The 21,250-nt window shown below is 35.7% G+C and overlaps 1 protein-coding gene and 1 long non-coding RNA gene across 2 annotated transcripts in view; one reads left to right on the forward strand and one right to left on the reverse strand.

The window, feature by feature from the left end:
* LOC141553683 (uncharacterized) overlaps window positions 1-21,250 on the forward strand; it is a 93,193-nt gene that overhangs the window by 35,151 nt on the left and 36,792 nt on the right. The gene's annotated exons all lie outside the window — the stretch shown is intronic.
* Window positions 14,057-18,015, reverse strand: LOC141553681 (chymase-like). Its single transcript, XM_074285214.1, has 5 exons — window positions 17,915-18,015; window positions 17,217-17,364; window positions 16,344-16,479; window positions 14,878-15,132; window positions 14,057-14,427 (listed from the first exon to the last, which is right to left on the reverse strand). The coding sequence occupies exons 1-5, from the start codon at window positions 17,991-17,993 to the stop codon at window positions 14,284-14,286; spliced, it is 762 nt and encodes a 253-aa protein (XP_074141315.1). The 5' UTR covers window positions 17,994-18,015; the 3' UTR covers window positions 14,057-14,283.

Consider the following 21,250-nt stretch of genomic DNA (forward strand, 5'->3'; position numbering starts at 1 on the left):
TATTTGTACAGAAACTTTTTAGTTTGATGTAATCAAAATCTTCTATTTTGTGATCAATAATGATCTCTAGTTCTCCTCTGGTCATAAATTCCTTCCTCCTCCACAAGTCTGAGAGGTAGATTATCCTCTGTTCCTCTAATCTATTTATTATCTCCCTCTTTATGCCTAAATCATGGACCCATTTTGATCTTATCTTGGTATATGGTGTTCAGTGTGGATCCATATCTAATTTCTGCCATACTAATTTCCAGTTTTCCCAACAGTTTTTTCCGAATAATGAATTTTTATCCCTAATGTTGGTATCTTTGGGTTTGTCAAAGATTAGGTTGCTATATATGTATCCTTTTTTGTCCTTTGTATCTAATCTGTTCCACTGATCTACCGGTCTATTTCTTAGCCAATACCAAATGGTTTTGGTGACTGCTGCTATATAATATAGCTTTAGATCAGGTACACTTAGACCACCTTCCTCTGAGTTTTTTTTCATTAGTTCCCTTGCAATTCTCGACCTTTTATTCTTCCATATGAATTTTGTTGTTATTTTTTCTAGGTCATTGAAATAGTTTCTTGGGAGTCTGATTGGTATAGCACTAAATAAATAGATTAGTTTGGGGAGTATCTTTATTATATTCGCTCGGCCTATCCAAGAGCACTGAATGTCTTTCCAATTATTTAAATCTGATTTTATTTTTGTGGCAAGTGTTTTGTAATTTTTCTCATATAATTCCTGACTTTTCTTTGGTAGATGGATTCCCAAATACTTTATACTCTCGACATTTGTTTGGAATGGAATTTCTCTTTGTATCTCTTGCTGTTGCATTTTGTTAGTGATATATAAAAATGCCGAGGATTTATGTGGATTTATTTTGTATCCTGCCACTTTGCTGAAATTTTGAATTATTTCTAGTAGCTTTTTAGCAGAGTCTTTGGGGTTCTCTAAGTATACCATCATGTCATCTGCAAAAAGTGATAGTTTAATTTCCTCATTTCCTACTCTAATTCCTTGAATCTCTTTCTCGGCTCTTATTGCCGAGGCTAGCGTTTCTAGTACTATATTGAATAGTAATGGTGATAGTGGGCAACCTTGTTTCACTCCTGATCTTACTGGGAAAGGTTGCAGTTTATTTCTATTGCATATTATGCTTACTGAAGGTCTTAAATATATGCTCCTGATTATTCTAAGGAATAGTCCATTTATTCCTATACTCTCAAGAGTTTTTAGTAGGAATGGATGTTGGATTTTGTCAAATGCTTTTTCTGCATCTATTGAGATGATTATATGGTTCTTATTAATTTGATTATTAATATGGTCAATTATATTAATAGTTTTCCTAATATTAAACCAGCCCTGCATTCCTGGAATAAATCCTACTTGATCATAGTGTATTATCCTGGAGATGATTTTCTGAAATCTTTTTGCTAATATCTTATTTAAGATTTTAGCATCAATATTCATTAAGGAGATTGGTCTATAATTTTCTTTCTCAGTTTTCGATCTACCTGGTTTAGGTATCAGTACCATGTCTGTGTCATAAAAGGAGTTTGGTAGGACTCCTTCATCCCCTATTTTTTCAAATAATTTATATAACATTGGGACTAATTGTTCTTTAAATGTTTGGTAGAATTCACATGTGAATCCATCTGGCCCTGGGGATTTTTTCCTGGGGAGTTGATTAATAGCTTGTTCTATTTCTTTTTCTGAAATGGGACTATTTAAGCAATTTATCTCCTCCTCTGTTAATCTAGGGAGCCTATATTTTTGGAGGAAGTCATCCATTTCACTTAAGTTATCAAATTTATTGGCATAAAGTTGGGCAAAGTAACTCCTTATTATTTCTCTAATTTCCTCTTCATTGGTGGAAAGATCCCCCTTTTCATTTGTAAGACTATCAATTTGATTTTCCTCTTTCTTTTTTTTTGATCAAATTTACCAAAGGTTTATCTATTTTATTGGCTTTTTCATAAAACCAACTCTTGGTTTTATTTATTAATTCAATAGTTTTTTTACTTTCAATATTATTGATTTCTCCTTTTAATTTTTGTATTTCAAGTTTAATTTTTGGTTGGGGGTTTATAATTTGGTCTTTTTCTAGCCTTTTAAGTTGTAAGCCCAATTCGTTAATCTTCTCTTTCTCTATTTTCTTCAAATAAGCCTCTAAAGATATAAAATTTCCCCTTATTACTGCTTTAGCTGCATCCCACAAATTTTGATATGATGTCTCATCATTGTCATTATCTTGGGTGAAATTGTTAATTGTTTCTATAATTTGCTCTTTCACCCAGTCATTCTTTAAGATGAGATTATTCAGTTTCCAATTACTTTTTGTTCCATTTACCCCTAACTTTTTACTGAATGTAGCTTTTATTGCATTGTGATCTGAGAAGAAAGCATTTATTATTTCTGCCTTCCTACATTTAATTTTGAGATCTTTATGTCCTAATATATGGTCTATTTTTGTATAGGATCCATGAACTGCTGAGAAGAAAGTATATTCCTTCAGAAAAGAATTTAAAAATAAAATGAGAGACATTAAGGAAAAACTAAAAAACTAAAAAATAATTCTAAGAAAAACAAAAAAGATTGAAAGAAGAGTTAACCAACTAGAAAAGAAGATATAGAGTCTTAAAGAGGAAAATTAGAATTGTGCAAGGGGAAAGCAGTGAAGTCATAAGAGACCAAGAAATAACAAAACAATATAAAGAATAAAATAATAGTACATAATCTGAAACATAAGGAAAATAACAGATAAAGAAGAGAAATATAAGAATAACAGTACTATCTAAAAGCTGTAATCAAATAAAAGGACTTTGATACAACATTGCAAGAAATAATCCAAGAAAATTGTCTTGGAGTGAGAGAACAAGAGAGGAAAATAGAAAGAGAAAAAAAAAAACCCTGCTAATCACCACCTCAGAGAGATCCTTTGTGAAAAATATATAGGAATATTATTGCCAAATTTTGAAACCTCTAGATCAAAGAGAAAATTTTGCAAGAAACAAACAAAAAAATTTAAATATGCTGGTGTTACAATTAGATTTGTACAGAACTTATCAAGTCACAATAAAAGACCACAGGTCTTGGAACCATATATACCAGCAACAAAAGGAACTAGGCCTGTGGCCAAAAATATCATATCCAGCAAAATTATCCATAATATTGAATAAAAAATGGACATTCAATGAATTTGCAGATTTTCAGGACTTTCAACCAAACCCAAACTCAATAGAAAATGAAATATCTAAGAGCCAATATCAAAGATTAATTTCAAGGAATTTAACATAAACAAATTGTTTTTGCTTTTTATATGGAAATTTATACCATATGTTTAAGATTGACATCAGCTGTTGGGCAGATCAAAAGAAAGAATGAGGCAGAGTTGAGTATGATCTAACTCTAAAAAGAAAAACCACCTAGGAAGAAGCAAAAATAGTTATTGTGTTATAGAAATGAGATGCAGAGGAAAAATAAACACAGAGGCATTACAGGGGGGAGGAAGACTTATGTTCTGAAAACTAGTCACATTAAGAATGGGTTAAATAGGCAACATTACAAATATACTATGAAGGATATAGCACCTTCCAAAATAAATAAATAAGAGGGGAGGGATGATCAGAGAGGAAAGCAAAAGATGAAGGAAGAAGACAATAGAGTGATCCTTGGGTGGGGGAATTAAGTAATAGCAAAGCAGGTTAAGGACTAGAATTATACCAAAAGATTTAGCAGGGATAGGAAAGAAGAGATATAAACAAACACTAAAACAAGGATCAGGAGTAGAATTTATTAGGAAAAAATTACGGTAGTAATTATTGATCTCAGACAATGTAAAACTTTTTTTAATTTTTTATTAATTTTTATAATTATAACATTTTCTTTGACAGTAGGTAATTTTTTTTTTTTTACAACATTATCCGTTGTACTCCCTTCTGTTCCAAATTTTACCCCTCCTTCCCTCCACCCTCTCCCCTAGATGGCAGGCATTCCCATACATATTAAATATTTTATAGTATATCCTAGGTACAATATATATGTGTAGAACCGAATTTTGTTGTTGTTGTTGCAAAGGAAGAATTGTATTCTGAAGCTAAAAATAATCTGGGAAAAAAACAAAACAAAACAAAACAGTGCTCACAGTTTATACTCATTTCCCAGTGTTCCTTTTCTGGGTGTAGCTGATTCTGTCCATCATTGATCAATTGGAATTGCATTAGCTCTTCTCTATGTTGAAGATATCCACTTCCATCAGAATACATCCTCATACAGTATCATTGTTGAAGTGTATAATGATCCCCTAGTTCTGCTCGTTTCACTCAGCATCAGCTGATGTAAGTCTCTCCAAGCCTCTCTGTATTCCTCCTGCTGGTCATTTCTTTTCTTTTTTTTTAATTTTTTATTTTATTTTATAATTATAACATTTTTGGACAGTACATATGCATGGGTAATTTTTTACAACATTATCCCTTGCACTTACTTCTATTCAGATTTTTTCCCTTCCTCCCCCAACCCCCTCCCCCAGATGGCAAGCAGTCTTATATATGTTAAATATATTACAGTATAATTTAGATACAATATATGTGTGTAGAACCGAATTTTTTGTTGCACAGGAAAAATTGGATTCAGAAGGTAAAAATAACAGTTTACATTCATTTCCCAGTGTTCCTTTTCTGGATGTAGCTGGTTCTGTCCATCATTAATCAATTGGAATTGGATTAGTTCTTCTCTATGTTGAAGAAATCCACTTCCATCAGCATACATCCTCGTACAGTATCATTGTTGAAGTGTATAATGATCTTCTGGTTCTGCTCGTTTCACTCAGCATCAGTTGATGTAAGTCTCTCCAAGCCTCTCTGTATTTCTCCTGTTGGTCATTTCTTATAGAACAATAATATTCCATAACATTCATATACCATAGTTTACCCAACCATTCTCCAATTGATGGACATCCATTCATCTTCCAGCTTCTAGCCACTATGAAAAGGGCTGCCACAAACATTTTGGCACATACAGGACCCTTTCCCTTCTCTAGTAGTTCCTTGGGGTATAAGCCCAGTAGTAGTATGGCTGGGTCAAAGGGTATGCACATTTTGATAACTTTTTGGGCATAATTCCAGATTGCTCTCCAGAATGGTTGGATTCTTTCACAACTCCACCAACAATGCATCAGTGTCCCAGTTTTCCCACAGCCCCTCCAACATTCATCGTTATTTGTTCCTGTCATCTTAGCCAATCTGACAGGTGTGTAATGATACCTCAGAGTTGTCTTAATTTGCATTTCTCTGATCAATAGTGATTTGGAACACTCTTTCATATGAGTGGAAATAGTTTTAATTTCATCATCTGAAAATTGTCTGTTCATATCCTTTGACCATTTATCAATTGGAGAATGGCTTGATTTCTTATAAATTAAAGTCAATTCTCTGTATATTTTGGAGATGAGGCCTTTATCAGAACCTTTAACTGTAAAAATTTTTTCCCAATTTGTTACTTCCCTTCTAATCTTGTTTGCATTAGTTTTGTTTGTGCAGAAACTTTTTAATTTGGTGTAATCAAAATGTTCTATTTTGTGATCAATAATGGTCTCTAGTTCTCCCTTGGACACAAACTCCTTCCTCCTCCACAAGTCTGAGAGGTAAACCATCCCATGTTCCTCCAATTTATTTATGATTTCGTTCTTTATGCCTAAATCTTGGACCCATTTTGATCTAATCTTAGTATGTGGTGTTAAATGTGGGTCCATGCCTAGTTTCTGCCATACTAATTTCCAGTTTTCCCAGCAGTTTTTGTCAAATAATGAATTCTTATCCCAAAATTTGGGATCTTTGGGTTTGTCAAAGATTAGATTGCTATTTTTATTCACTATCTTGTCCTGTTAACCTAACCTCTGCCACTGATCAACTAGTCTATTTCTTAGCCAATACCAAATGGTTTTGGTGACTGTTGCTTTATAATATAGCTTTAAATCAGGTACACTTAGACCACTTTCCTCTGACTTTTTTTTCATTAGTTCCCTTGCAATTCTCGACCTTTTATTCTTCCATATGAATTTTGTTGTTATTTTTTCTAGGTCATTAAAATAGTTTCTTGGGAGTCTGATTGGTATAGCACTAAATAAATAGATTAGTTTGGGGAGTATTGTCATCTTTATTATATTCGCTCGGCCTATCCAAGAACATTGAATGTCTTTCCAATTATTTAAATCTGACTTTATTTTTGTGGCAAATGTTTTGTAATTTTGCTCGTATAATTCCTGACTCTCCTTTGGTGGATATATTCCCAAATATTTGATACTATCGACTGTTATTTTGAATGGAATTTCTCTTTGTATCTCTTGCTGTTGGATTGTGTTGGTAATGTATAAAAATCCTGAGGATTTATGTGGATTTATTTTGTATCCTGCGACTTTGCTAAAATTCTGAATTATTTCTAATAGCTTTTTAGCAGAGTCTTTGGGGTTCTCTAAGTATACCATCATGTCATCTGCGAAAAGTGACAATTTGATTTCTTCATTTCCTACTCTAATTCCTTGGATCTCTTTCTCGGCTCTTATTGCCAAGGCTAGAGTTTCTAGTACTATATTGAATAGTAATGGTGATAGTGGGCAACCTTGTTTCACTCCTGATCTTACAGGGAAAGGTTCTAGTTTATCACCATTACATATGATGTTTATTGAAGGTTTTAAATATATGCTCCTTATTATTTTAAGGAATAGTCCGTTTATTCCTATACTCTCAAGTGTTTTTAGTAGGAATGGATGTTGGATTTTATCAAATGCCTTTTCTGCATCTATTGAGATGATCATATGGTTTTTATTAATTTGATTATTAATATGGTCAATTATACTAATAGTTTTCCTAATATTAAACCAGCCCTGCATTCCTGGTATAAATCCCACTTGGTCATAGTGTATTATCCTGGGGATGATTTTCTGAAGTCTATTTGCTAATATCTTATTTAAGATTTTAGCATCAATATTCATTAAGGAAATTGGTCTATAGTTTTCTTTCTCAGTTTTCGATCTACCTGGTTTAGGTATCAGTACCATGTCTGTGTCATAGAAGGAATTTGGTAGGACTCCTTCAATCCCTATTTTTTCAAATAGTTTACATAGCATTGGAGTTAGTTGTTCTTTAAATGTTTGGTAGAATTCACCTGTAAATCCATCTGGTCCTGGGGACTTTTTCTTAGGAAGTTGGTTAATAGCTTGGTCTATTTCTTTTTCTAAGATGGGACTATTTAGACTACTTACTTCTTCCTCTGTTAATCTGGGCAAGCTATATTTTTGAAGGTATTCTTCCATTTCATTTAAGTTATCGAATTTATCGGCATAAAGTTGAGCAAAGTAGCTCCTAACTATTGTTCTAATTTCCTCTTCATTAGTGGTGAGTTCACCCTTTTCATTTTCAAGACTATCAATTTGCTTTTTCTCTTTCCTTTTTTTAATCAGGTTTACTAAGGGTTTGTCTATTTTGTTGGTTTTTTCATAAAACCAACTCTTAGTTTTATTAATTAATTCAATAGTTTTTTTACTTTCAATTTTATTAATCTCACCTTTTATTTTTTGAATTTCAAGTTTTGTGTTTGTCTGGGGGTTTTTAATTTGTTCCTTTTCTAGCAATTTTAGTTGTAAACCCAATTCGTTGGCCCTCTCTTTCTCTATTTTATGCAGGTAGGCCTGTAGAGATATAAAACTTCCCCTAATTACTGCTTTGGCTGTATCCCACACATTTTGGTATGATGTCTCATTATTGTCATTTTCTTGGGTAAAGTTATTAATTATGTCTATGATTTGCTGTTTTACCCAATCATTCTTTAGTATAAGATTATTTAGTTTCCAATTATTTTTTGGTCTATTTTCCCCTGGCTTTTTATTAAATGTTATTTTGATTGCATTATGGTCTGAAAAGGATGCATTTACTATTTCTGCCTTACTGCATTTGATTTTGAGGTTTTTATGCCCTAGTATATGATCAATTTTTGTATAGGTTCCATGAACTGCTGAGAAGAAAGTATATTCCTTTCTGTCTCCATTTAGCTTTCGCCAAAGATCTATCATATCAAACTTTTCTAGTATTCTATTTACCTCTTTGACTTCTTTCTTATTTATTTTGTGGTTTGATTTATCTAATTCTGATAGTGCAAGGTTGAGATCTCCCGCTATTATAGTTTTGCTATCTATTTCCTCTTGCAGCTCTCTTAATTTCTCTTTTAAGAATTTAGATGCTGCACCACTTGGTGCATACATGTTTAATATTGATACTGCTTCACTATTGATGCTTCCCTTTAGCAGGATATAATGCCCTTCCTTATCTCTTTTAATTAGATCAATTTTTGTTTTTGCTTGATCTGAGATGAGGATGGCTACTCCTGCTTTTTTGGTTTTGCCTGAAGCATAATAGATTCTGCTCCACCCTTTTACTTTTAGTTTGAATGTCTCATCCTGTTTCAGGTGTGTTTCCTGTAAACAACATATAGTAGGATTCTGACTTTTAATCCAGTCTGCTAACTGCTTCCTCTTTATGAGGCAGTTTGCCCCATTCACATTTATGGTTAGAAGGACTAATTCTATATTGCTTGCCATCCTATTAACCCCTACTTATGCTTTTCCCCTTTCCTTCCCTTTTACCCACCTATCCAGTATTCAACTGGTAAACACCACTTGCTTTTCACAGACCTCCCTTTTTAGGATCCCTCCCCCACCTTAAAGATCCTCCCCTTATTTTACCCCTTTTCCTCGAAATTACTGTATTCCCTTCCCCTTAGCTTACTCCTTCCCTTTCACTTTTCAATGAAGTGGAAGAAGTTTCACCATAAATCGAATATGTCGATTGATACACGCTATGTTCATCTCCTTCCTTTCTTTCTCTCAGATATAATAGGTTACCTTTGCCTCTTCATGAGATGTAGTACCACCACTTTATACTTTTTTATGATATAATCTCCTTTCCACCACTAGTTTCTAAGACAAATTGTACATATGTTCTTTACATATTTTTTTGACAGAAGTATAGTTCTCAAGATTTCTTTTTACCTTTTTTAGAAGTCTCTTGAGTTCTGTATTTGAAGATCAAACCTCTTATGTAGGTCTGGTTTTTTCATCAAAAATAGATGGAATTCATTTATTTCGTTAAATGTCCATCTTCTTCCCTGGAAAACGATGCTCATTCTTGCTGGGTAAGTTATTCTTGGCTGCATACCAAGTTCCTTAGCCTTTCGGAATATCATGTTCCAGGCCCTGCGTTCTTTTAATGTGGATGCTGCTAGATCCTGTGTTATCCTTATTGTGGATCCTCCATATCTGAATTGTTTTTTTCTAGCAGCTTCCAATATCTTTTCCTTTGTCTGATGGTTCTTGAACTTGGCCACTATATTTCTTGGCGTTTTGATTTTAGGGTCCCTTTCAGTAGGTGATCGATGAATTTTCTCAATGTCTATTTTACCCTCTGTTTCCAAAACGTCTGGGCAGTTCTCTTTGATAATTTCCTCGAAAATGGTGTCCAAGCTCTTTTTTTCCTCCCATTTTTCAGGGAGTCCGATTATTCTCAAATTGTCTCTCCTGGATCTGTTTTCCAGGTCTGTTGTCTTTCTGGTAAGGTACTTGACAGTCTTTTCAATTGTTTCATTTCTCTGGTTTTGCTTGACTCCCTCTTGGTTTCTCCTTGAGTCATTCATTTCTACTTGTTCCAGTCTAATTTTCAATGATGTATTTTCTTCACTCACTTTTTTTATATCTCTTTGTAATTGTCCAATTGAGTTTTTATCTTCTATGGAATTTTTTTCCATTTTATCCATTTTATTTTTTAGAGAGCTGATTTCTTTTTCCAGCTCACTAATCCTGTTTTCCTTGGAGTTGTTTACCTTTTCCAGCTCACTAATCCTGTTTTCCTTGGAGTTGTTTACCTTTTCCAGCTCACTAATCTTGTTTCTCAATGATTTGATTTCTTTATCCATTCTGTCTTTGAATGCATGGGATGACTTCTCCAGACTCTCTTGCCAAGCTTCCCTTTCCTTTTCCCATTTCTCTTCCAGCTCTCTTGTGAGAGCCTTTTTGATTTCCTCTATGAGGTTCTTTTGTATTGAGGAGCAGCTTATATCCCTCCCAGGGGATACATCTGGGGACATTCTGTTCCTAGTCTCCTCAGCATTTGAAGTCTGCTCCCTCTCCACACAGAAGCTGTCAATGGTTAGAGCCCTTTTGAATTTTTTGTTCATTTTGTCAGAGTAGGAATCAAAGAAAACAAACTGACAAGAGAAACAATTGGTCTGTTTTGCGGGGGATAGGGCTGGATGTTATTAATGGGCTTCCTCTACAGACTGGGGGTAGGGCAGCAGAGAGCCACTAACAGAACAGCAATGACTGTACTGAGTCTGCGCTCTGAGGCTCTGAGAAAGCACCGAGTCAGTCCAGGTGGGGGTTGGGGGTGGCCGGGCTCTGAGAGATGCTGGCTTTCTGGGGTTTTAATCTTCACCTCCGGTGTTTACACCCTCTCTGCTGCTCCTGGCTTGCTGCCAAGATGGAGCATCCACACTGGGGCAAAAGCCCTTTCTCAGAAATGGCAGAGATCACACCCCTCCCCCTCCGGTCTGAGCTGTGTGAGCTGCCTGTCTTGCTCTGGCTGTCTGCCCTCAGTCTGCGCCCAGTCTGATTGACCCTACCCCGAACAAACACAGACCTTTTCTGGCGACTTTCAAGGATGTCTTCTCTTGGTGATAATTTGTGGATTTCTTTCTGGGTCAAGCATTAAGTCAGAGGTACTTGTCATGAAGTAAGTTCTGAGAGAAAACGAGGAGCTCAAGCAGCTGTCTGCCTCCACGCCGCCATCTTGGCCGGAAGTCTGCTGGTCATTTCTTACAGAACAATAATATTCCATAACATTCATATACCATAATTTACCCAACCATTCTCCAATTGATGGGCATCCATTCATTTTTCAGTTTCTAGCCACTATGAAAAGGGCTGCCACAAACATTTTGGCACATACAGGTCCCTTTCCCTTCTTTAGTATTTCCTTGGGATATAAGCCCAGTAGTAACACTGCTGGGTCAAAGGGTATGCACATTTTGATAACTTTTTTGGGCATAATTCCAGATTGCTCTCCAGAATGGTTGGATTCTTTCACAACTCCACCAACAATGTATCAGTGTCCCAGTTTTCCCACAGCCCCTCCAACATTCATCATTATTTGTTCCTGTCATCTTAGCCAATCTGACAGGTGTGTAGTGGTATCTCAGAGTTGTCTTAATTTGCTTTTCTTTGATCAATAGTGATTTGGAACACTCTTTCATATGAGTGGAAATAGTTTCAATTTCATCATCTGAAAATTGTCTGTTCATATCCTTTGACCATTTATCAATTGGAGAATGGCTTGATTTCTTATAAATTAAAGTCAATTCTCTGTATATTTTGGAGATGAGGGCTTTATCAGAACCTTTAACTGTAAAAATGTTTTTCCAATTTGTTACTTCCCTTCTAATCTTGTTTGCATTAGTTTTGTTTGTGCAGAAACTTTTTAATTTGGTGTAATCAAAATTTTCTATTTTGTGATCAATAATGGTCTCTAGTTCTCCCTTGGACACAAACTCCTTCCTCCTCCACAAGTCTGAGAGGTAAACCATCCCATGTTCCTCCAATTTATTTATGATTTCGTTCTTTATGCCTAAATCTTGGACCCATTTTGATCTAATCTTAGTATGTGGTGTTAAATGTGGGTCCGACAATATAAAACTTAAAGATTGAATCAAGAGAGCAATCTACATTATATATCAGCCATACTAATACTGTTTTGGATGCATGTTTACACAAGGGTAAATGCAGGTGTGTATGTATGTGTATGTGTGTATACACATATATGAGTGTGTATATATATGTGGGTTTGTGGATGGGTGTGACTGTATATGTATATGTTTGTGTGTGTATGTGTGAGTGTTTAATTATAGCTTGCTTAGGATGTGGAGGGGAATGAAAGGGGGGAAAAGAATTTTAAAAAATGTAGCAGAGAACAAAAGAACAACCTACAAGGAAGCAGAGAAAAGATGGACACTCATGAATATAATTTCATCTACTATCTTTTCTTGAACTGGAAATTTGTTGTTATATATTTTGAATCTTCCCTGATGTTCTGCTGGGCATATAATAATCAATGTTCTGTTTTGTTTTGATTTATTTTCTTTTTCTGCCTTTCTTTTTTTTCCATTCTGTTTTTTTTTTTAATAAACAGAAACTAAGAAAAAAAAAAAAGAAAATTATTGTGTAGACACAATTTGTACCTGAGCCAGGAAGTTGATTTTTTTGAACATGGAAGTAAGACTTTAGATTTGTTCCTATTTCTACACACAAAATCCTTATATAGATTAAATTACATGTCTGATCCCCTCAAATGCTCACTTTCTCCCTGTTTTATTAGAATAAACCTATCATTAAAGCTTATAAAGATAATAGAATCTGAGTGCTTTTGGATCCAAAGTCATTTATTTAATGTATTTACTATCCTTAACTTTATTCCATTCTGTGTATTTTGTAGAGATGCCATCTATATGCCCATAAATTGGAGAATAGCTGAATAAGTTATGGTATATGAAAATAATGGAATATTATTGTTCTATAAAAATCATGAAAAGCCTGATTTTAGAAAGGTCTGGAAAGATTTACACGAAACAAGCAGAATGAAATGAATGAATGCTCAATGAAACAAGCAGAACCGGATAAATATCGTACCCAGCAACAGCAAGACTGTGCTGTGGTCAACTATGACAAACTTGATTCTTCTCAGTGGTTCAACACCAATAAACTTTGGATGGAAAATGCCATAGAAATATAGAAAAAGAAATTTACTGAATGTAAATGAATATATGCTATGTTTACTTTTTTTCTTTCTGTTTCTTTTTCTCTTTCATGGTTTTCCCCCTTTTTTCTGATATTTCTCTCCCAACATGACACATAAGGAAATATGTAAAAAATGAATGTTCATGTATAACCAGAGTTGTTTCTACATGTAATGGGGAAAATAAAAATGAAAAAAAAAAAGAGAGAAGACATTTATACCCTTATCCAAGTCAATGATGAAAGTATTTAACAGAAGAATACAAATAATAGATTCCAAGGACAATTCTCTATAGAGCAATATAGACTGATAGTTGATAATAAGGACTACCCTTTGGATTTAATCACTCAAGCAAAACCAAGCACATATAACATAAAATTTCACTATATTATAGTTTGGATGATTAATGTCATCTTGACCATAAGACTACCAAAAGAGATACTAAGGTAATAGGGATTTAGAATCAGAGAAGCTGGGTTTGTTTTTTAATACCTGTGTTAAATTGAGCAAGTAACTTAACCTTAATTTATGCCTCATTCTTGTAGAGAATGAAAGAGATGAACTACATATTCCCTAAGATCCCTTTGAGTTGTAAATCCTATCTTATCACTGTCAACTATCTGGATAAAATCTAAGACTATGGCTTTCCTCCTATCTATCAGTCTAGTAACCCAATCCAAAAAGAAACTATTGAGAATCTAGGATGAGCTATTCTTGATGAACCACTATTAAATCTTATGGAGGACTACTTCTCTTTCATTTTTTTTTCTTAATTAAAAAATATATCTTTTGGATTTTTTTTTTGTTTTTAACATTTTTATTTCCAAATGTATCCTTTCCTCTTCTTCACCCCAGAAGACCATTTCTTATAGCAAAGAATAAAAAAGAAAGAATGACAAAAGCTTTGCATTCCTTTTAAAATGTTCCCAAATGATTTTTAAAATAATATATGCCAGCATTTTGCTAAATATTGTAGTGAAGGTCAATAATTTATCATGTGAAGACTGTATTCTCTTCCCTTTTTTATTTTCAAAATGCATCCAACTTTTTTAGTGGAGTCCAGTTAAAATCTAAGGCAATGAGAAGTCATTAGAAAAAAGCCAAACAAGAATAATGAGGAACATTTACTTCCACTCAAAAACTGTAAATACTGACTCCCTCTTCTCTCTGAGGTCCTTTGCTGCTATGCTGACTACCTTGGGCAGGGAGAGAGGGGACTATAGAGAGAAGAGTGTGGTAGAAAGTAATCACGCACACAAACCTGGATGCTTAGATTTATTGCAATTACAGTCAACCTTCCGTTCAATGTCCAGAGTAATATTCTTCAACCCCTCCTCTCCTTCATGCATCTTATACTCTGGGATGAAGCGGACAGACAGGGGGACAGTCCTAGTGTGAGGGAAAGTCCTTGAGAGGAGGCTGGGCCCTAGGATGGAGATTCCTTTTTTCTGAGCCAGAGCCACAGAGCTAATTTGCTTTTAGTATTTGATTGATCCAGGGGCGGTAATGTGAAATTCGTGTGAAGATGCAAGGTGGTGTTGCATCATTTCGTCCATAGGAGACAATTCCTTGGGCCACACCAGAACAAATGAGGGGTCCTCCAGAATCTCCCTATTAGACAAAGAGGAGTAAGCAAGAAAGTAGATCCTACCTTCCCCCACTTAAGCCCTGGTTCTTTCTGAGTTGGTTTCAGAAATCCTAAATCTTCCTGGGTTCATAAGTTCTAGCACAGACTCTTTTCTTGGCTCATATCCAGATGCACTTTCCAGACTATCTTCTCTTCTTCCTATCAACATTCCCCTGAAATTCTGAGTAGGATCTGGGAGTAGGAAGCAGAGAATGTGTCTTCTACCCTACTCTGGGAAAATGAGAATTGGACTGGGGATTTGGAATATTTTCTTTTCTCACAGCTCTCATTTCTTCCCTCCCAGTTCCATTTTCCAATACCCTGCCCAAGTCCTGGACCAGTTGAAAGTTTTGATCTCATCCTTTATTAGGAGAGTTCTGACTCTTAGAAAGAGAGTGATTTCCAAAAAAGAGAAATATGAAATGCAGACTTACTTTGAATGGTGATTTACGTGACTTGGGATTCCCTACACACAACTGGAATCTCTCATCAAAAGATGGAAAGTGTTTGCAGTTTATGGGATTCATTAGTCTCACTTTCACCTCCTGTAAAGTGTCTGATGCTGGGGCAATTACTCCTGTCCTTCCCCAGCCAGTTGCTCGACATACTTTCCCAGGTAAGACAGAATTGAATCTTGAGGGCAGGGGGAGAGTCCCCACTGCCATTGTTAGTTTGGCTTTCTCTTCCAGCTGAGAAGGAAAGAAAAAGGCTTGTCAGTGCCAGGGACAGGTTATATGAGGTAAGTCAAAGGCTCAGGGAGATGCAGAGGCCTCAGATTCTTGAGAAAAGGAAGGCAAAAGAAAAGGAGGTGGAGTTAGTACCATAAAATGGAGGAAGAAAAAAAGCATAATTTCTTGTATTTATATACTATTTCATAAGTAGCAAAATGATTTGAATGAATGAAAAAAAATTATTAGGCAATATATGTTTCCCAGCCAGCATCAGCATGATCAGCTTTTCTCATAACTTTCTTATGTTGTAGGTAATATATTATTATTCCCTTTTTACATATTAGAAAGCTGAAGATCATAGAGCTGAAATAACTTTTCAATTGTCACCCAGGTGGTAAGTGTTTAGAACTAGAACATGATTTTATATTTTCTGATTTTGAATTCAGTGCTTTTTAGACCACACAATTCTCATAGAATATTGATCCTAAAACATAACTACCACAGTGTCTCAGAGTTAGAAGGGACTCCCAGACATCACAGTATGATTTGTTCCCAAATAGAAAGGTCCTCTTTGAAATCCAACTTTTGAAGACCTTCAGTAATGGGGAACTTACTACTTCCTGAATTGTTGGCTTATTGGTCTAATGGAATATTTCATGGAAGAGCTCTTGGATTTGAACTCTGGGAAGGCCTGATCTTGAGAGGCAGAAATGTTAGTGGATAGAGGGTTGAAATAGGAGCCAAGAAGACCTGGTTTCAAATATTGCCTCTAATTTTTAGTAGCTATGTAATCCTGGGTAAGGTGCTCAAACCTCTCTGAGCCATGGTTTGTTTCCTCATCTATAAATTGAAAGGATTGGACTAAATAGTCTCTAACATCCCTTTTAGGTCTAAACCTATGATCCTATGAAAGATACTTTTCCTTATTCAGATAGAACAGAAATATGCTCCCCCTTCTAATTTTTCACCAGTTACTAATGGTTCTGTTTTTGGGCATAAGTCAAACTTCTCTCACCCCTCCCCCATTTCTGAAAATTGAACAAGGAATACTGAAGCAAGAATGAACTTCAGCATCTTTTTGTTCAACTTCTCATGGTATAGATAAGAAAATTGGAGACATGAAAATTCAAGTTACCTGTACAAAGTGACACAGCTAAGGCAGGGGCCGAGATCAGATTAGTGGCCCAAACTTATTGATTCCCATTTCTTTGTTTTCTGTTAATCATTACCTTTAGTAACATGATGTCATTGAGAACTTTTCTGGGATTATATTCAGGGTGAGGAAATTGATGCTTAACATTAATGGTCTGCCAAGTCTCTTCTGTCTTTGTGATGTTATGTGCTCCAAGAATGACTTTGATGGAGCTGTTGGAGGAGCAAGAGAAGATGGACATATTAGGGATTCTAGATCGTTTGTGAAGAGAACATTTTGAGGAATGGGATCCAAGGACTCTCCTAGGATGCCAGTCTCTCCTCCCTGCTTTTATGGCAACTGGTGGGTTCAGGGTTGGGATGTGGGATTCAAGTAATCAAGGCTGAAGTATTTGCAAGGGTAGAGACAGTTCCCTAATTTCCTTTGGAAGGATTGTCCAGATGAGGACAGGGTGACACGTGATCTGCTTGTCTTTCCTCAGGCTGCTCTTGATCCAGCCTCTAGGAGACCGAAGTCCAGAAGGTCAAGGATGACATTAAGAGGCCTTCACGGCACCAATGTGTGCTTCCAAAGAATCCTCTGATAGAGATAAATTCTCCATAAAAGCATGGTTATTAAGGTTTCTGGGAGCAACAAAAACAGAAAGGTCATGATGTGTCAGAGAAGAAGTTGGGTGAGAGATGGAATCTTGGGTGGTAAGATTTGAATTAGGAGCTCCATCACTTAGGGCAGGACAGTTACTAAAGGTGGAATGGCCTTGAGAGGGGAGGGCAGACCTCAACTAGGAACATAAATATTCTTGCTCACTCTTGCTTTTACTTAAACTAGGATTTTTTTCCTTTCAGGTGAGTATTCTCCAAGAGATAGGAGTGCTCCTATCAGATTCTGATTTAACAAATTCCTCACCTGATGAGTATCAGGAAGGGGGAAGAGCGATAGATAAACTTACTCTCCTGCACAATGGGCTGCTGTCATCACGAAATCCCTGCGAATCAGGAATCCACCACAGTTGTACAAGAAACCATGATTTTTGATTTTCAGAAAAGCCATGTAAGGACGGGAATGGGGCCTTGATTCTTCACCCCCAATGATGTCATCTGAAAGAGACCCCCCATGCACATATCCCAAATATATATATATACACAATTGAGACAAAATATCTGGTCCATAAAACTAGGATTAAAACTAACAATCACACCACTTTGTATCAAGCTCATGCTGAAGCCCTCTAAGTCTTCTCTCTACTATTATTGCTCCTTAGCTCTTATTTTTTCTCTTCTGAAAATAACTCCCAGTTTGTGACTCTGAAATAGTATCATCATTATATTTCGTATATCCTCTTACAATATCCATCTGTATTTCAGCATAGGGCAAGATCTACAAGCTTGAATCCCAACCTTTTACCCCTTTACTTTTTCCTAACCTTTACCTTTAGTACTTTTGCAAGGACTAGGGTCAAGTCATAAGCTTCCCTCTTGAGGAGGAAAAACTAAGATTTTGAAGAAATTTAAATAAGGAGTCTCTCTCTGGAAAGAGACTGGGCTCAGTAAGAAATATCTGTCCTGGAACAAATGCACTCAAATGTACTTCTGTAGTATATGGGGAATTCTGACTCAAGCCTGTTTTTCTGGACAATAGGAGACTCACCAGCCCCAGTCTCATGAGACAGAAGAAAAGTCAGCAGCAGGAGGAAGAGGAGCTTCATCTTCTCAGAGAGAATACACATAGCAGATGCTGCTTCTGTTCCAGCTATCTCCTACCTTCTGGGATTTGTAGCTAAGGCAGGGAGAAAAGGGAGGGGCTCACTGACCACAGGAAATTCCTGGTCACAGTTTCTTCCATTGGGGTAGAACCAGTTATCTGATTAAACATAATTTCTCCTGCCCTTGCTCTTGGCTCCCCTCTATGTTGTCCTGGGTCCCCAAGCTTAGACTTGGACCAATCAACCAATCAACAAATTAAAGCACTTTTAATGTTCCAAGTACAGTGCTACATATACCAAAATAAAACAAAAACAACAAAAATAACAACCACCAGCTCTCTCCCCCCCAAAAAACCCTAAACCTTGTTTTTATTATCAAGAATGTTTACATTCTATCAGAATGAGTGACTCTGAGTAAAGATGTGTCTGAAGCCCTCACGAAGGAGGATCATTCCTTCCAGACTGCTGTAGACACTAAGAACTGGGCCCTTTTGGCCATTCCATAGATTAATTGAAGAAAGGATAGAATGGCAGACTTGTAGTATTAAGGAAGATGAGTTAAGGTGAAGTATATGGGAGTGAGGAAATGCTACTAAATGACAGAAGATAAAGGTTAGGAAAAAAACGTGATGAGAGGAATGGGATGGAATTGTGGAAGAGGAGGTAATGAGCTGAAGGTAAGAATATCTATATGGGGGAAAGGAAGGTTGACCCCTTTCTCATTCTGCATCTCACTTGACTTTTTTGAGTCCTAATTTAGGAGCATGCCCATTCATGACCATTTAGGAGTATTATTCATGTCCACAGAGAACCAAAAATAATCCTGACAAATCACTAAATGGTCCAAGATCATAAGTGAAGAGATCTTTTGTTTATGGAGTCTAGGAATATTTTTGGGGAAACACAAGGGGAAAACATTTTCCATTAACTGATCCACCTGATTCTTGTCTTTGCCTCCATCTCATATCCACATACTTTTGGTTTGAACACTGATTGGGCACTGTAACCTCTTAATCTCTGAGAGTTTCATGGTGCTAACTGAAGCCTTTCTTTATTGGAAACTTTTTCTATATTTCAATGGTAATATTCTAGAAAAAAATGTGAGGGGAAATGAGAATTTTCATATTTGAAATAGAAATAATTTGGGAGGTGAGGTGAGAAGTGGAATATATGTCTTTAATTGAAAGGGCTAATTGAAAGGAGACAACTGCAATAGCAGGTATTCTTTATTAAAGAGTTAAATGGGTTGAAAGTAGTAACTGTGCCTAAATCACAGGGTGGATCAAAACAGCATTGCAATCGAGGCTTGGGAAAATAGGCCTTAAGAAGAGTTATTAAACTGTACATTCCCTTTGATCCAATTTATATCCCAAAGAGATCTTAAAGGAGGAAAAGGGACCCCCATGTGCAAAAATGTTTGCGGCAGCCCTCTTTGTAGTGGCAAGAAACTAGAAACTGAGTGGATGCCCATCAATTGGAGAATGGTTGGGTAAATTGTGGTATATGAATGTTATGGAATACTATTGTTCTGTAAGAAACGATAAGCAGGATGATTTCAGAAAGGCCTGGAGAGATTTGCATGAATTGATGTGTAAAACCAGGAGATAGAGCAACAGCAAGATTATATCATGATCAACTTTGATGGATGTGGTGCTCTTCAACAATGAGATAATTCAGACCAGTTCCAGTGGTCTTGTGATCAAAAGAGCCATTACATCCAGGAGAGGACTGTGGAAACTGAGTGTGGTTCACAACATAGCCTTTTTATTCTTTTTGTTTTTGTTTGTTTGCACTTTAATTTCTTCATCATGCTCTTTGCTGGTTTGGTTTGATTTTTCTTGTATAGCAAGATAATTATATAAATATGTATGCATATATCAGATTTAACATATATAACATATATCAAGTTTTACATATATTGGACTACTTGCCATCTAGGGAAGGGGATGGGAGAAAGGGGAGAACTGGAACACAAGGTTTTGCAAGGGCTAATGTTGCAGAATAATCTTATGCATATGCTTTGAAAAATAAAAAAAAAGATTTAATAAAAAAAGAAATTAGTCCTTAAGGAAATAAAGATTTGGTAAGCAACAGGTTATAGTTCTTTCCCCTTACCCCCCCCCCCCATCTGAAAATACATGTTCCATCTTGTGCCTCTAGACTATCATTTCTGTCAAAGAGTGGGAAGCATATTATCAGTCTTCTGAAGCGTTATGACTACTTATTATATTGTTAGAGTTCTTAAATCTTACCAAGTTCTTCCACTGAAATCACTGCATACATTTGTTTTCTCATTTCTGCTTATCTCTCTCAAGTAATTCTCACAGTTTCCTCAGGTTTCTCTGAATTGGTCCCATCTGTAATTTTTTTTTTTGTGAAAGAATAATATCTCATCACATTCATATGAAATAATTTATTCAGCCATTCACTAGTTCTTGGGCATTCGCCAATTCTTTGCTACAATAAAAAGTGCTGCTAAAATTACTTAAGAAACCAGATTTTGATAAATATAAGGACAGTTGCAATTTGTCATTATTGGTATAGGGATTTTTAAGCCTTGTCATTTGTGACCTGGCAAGCTGTCAAAAGATTTCTAAACTCTGGTGGGGATACCACAGGATTCCAAGTCTGTCCTTGCCTTTTTTAAAATTAAAAACTTGATTTTTATCAGTTTTCTCAGAAACAATCAAGTTCTGAAAAACTGAGTTATACTAAGGAAACGAGCTACATCAATGAACAGAATGAAATCATTTTTAGCATTATTACTGCCTCCAACAGTGGATTCCACTTTTGGAAAGTTCTAATTCAGAAAATCACAGAGGGGAACTCAATGGCCAATCTAGTTAACCTATACACAAAAGGAATCTTTGCACCTGATATAGAACATATGACAAGTAGTCATATAGCTTTTGCTTGAACACCCCCAAGAAGGGAAACCTCAAGTTCTTGAGGTGAGTTTTTTTTTTTTTAATTTCTGATGTTTAGCTTAAATATGCCTAAATTGTGATGAAGTCTTCCTTATACGGAGCCAAAATCTTGAAAATAGCTCATTCCATTAAATCTTTTCTTCTTGACGTTAAACATTCACATATCCTTCAAGGCCTTGGTCTATGCTTACTTTACAATGGGCACCCACTGATAGGGATTCAGAAGTTCTAAAAAGAATTGCTGTCATTGCTGCTTATTGATAACATTTTAAAAACATTTCTTAAACTGAACTTTGAAACATTTTCTATTTTTAGCTTGACTTAACAAATTAAGTAATCACAATACAATGGAAA

Source organism: Sminthopsis crassicaudata, chromosome 2 (assembly GCF_048593235.1).
Source record: "Sminthopsis crassicaudata isolate SCR6 chromosome 2, ASM4859323v1, whole genome shotgun sequence".
NCBI classification, from domain to species: domain Eukaryota; kingdom Metazoa; phylum Chordata; class Mammalia; order Dasyuromorphia; family Dasyuridae; genus Sminthopsis; species Sminthopsis crassicaudata.

Bases quoted from the DNA above. Each gene is read 5' to 3' on its own strand.
- LOC141553681 (XM_074285214.1), bottom strand. From the start codon at position 17,993: ATGTGTATTCTCTCTGAGAAGATGAAGCTCCTCTTCCTCCTGCTGCTG. The intron at 15,133-16,343 runs GTAATGATTAAC...TTTCCTTCTCAG, and splicing joins ATGACATCATGTTACTAAAG to CTGGAAGAGAAAGCCAAACT. The intron at 14,428-14,877 runs GTAAGTCTGCAT...TTTGTCTAATAG, and splicing joins CACGTAAATCACCATTCAAA to GGAGATTCTGGAGGACCCCT.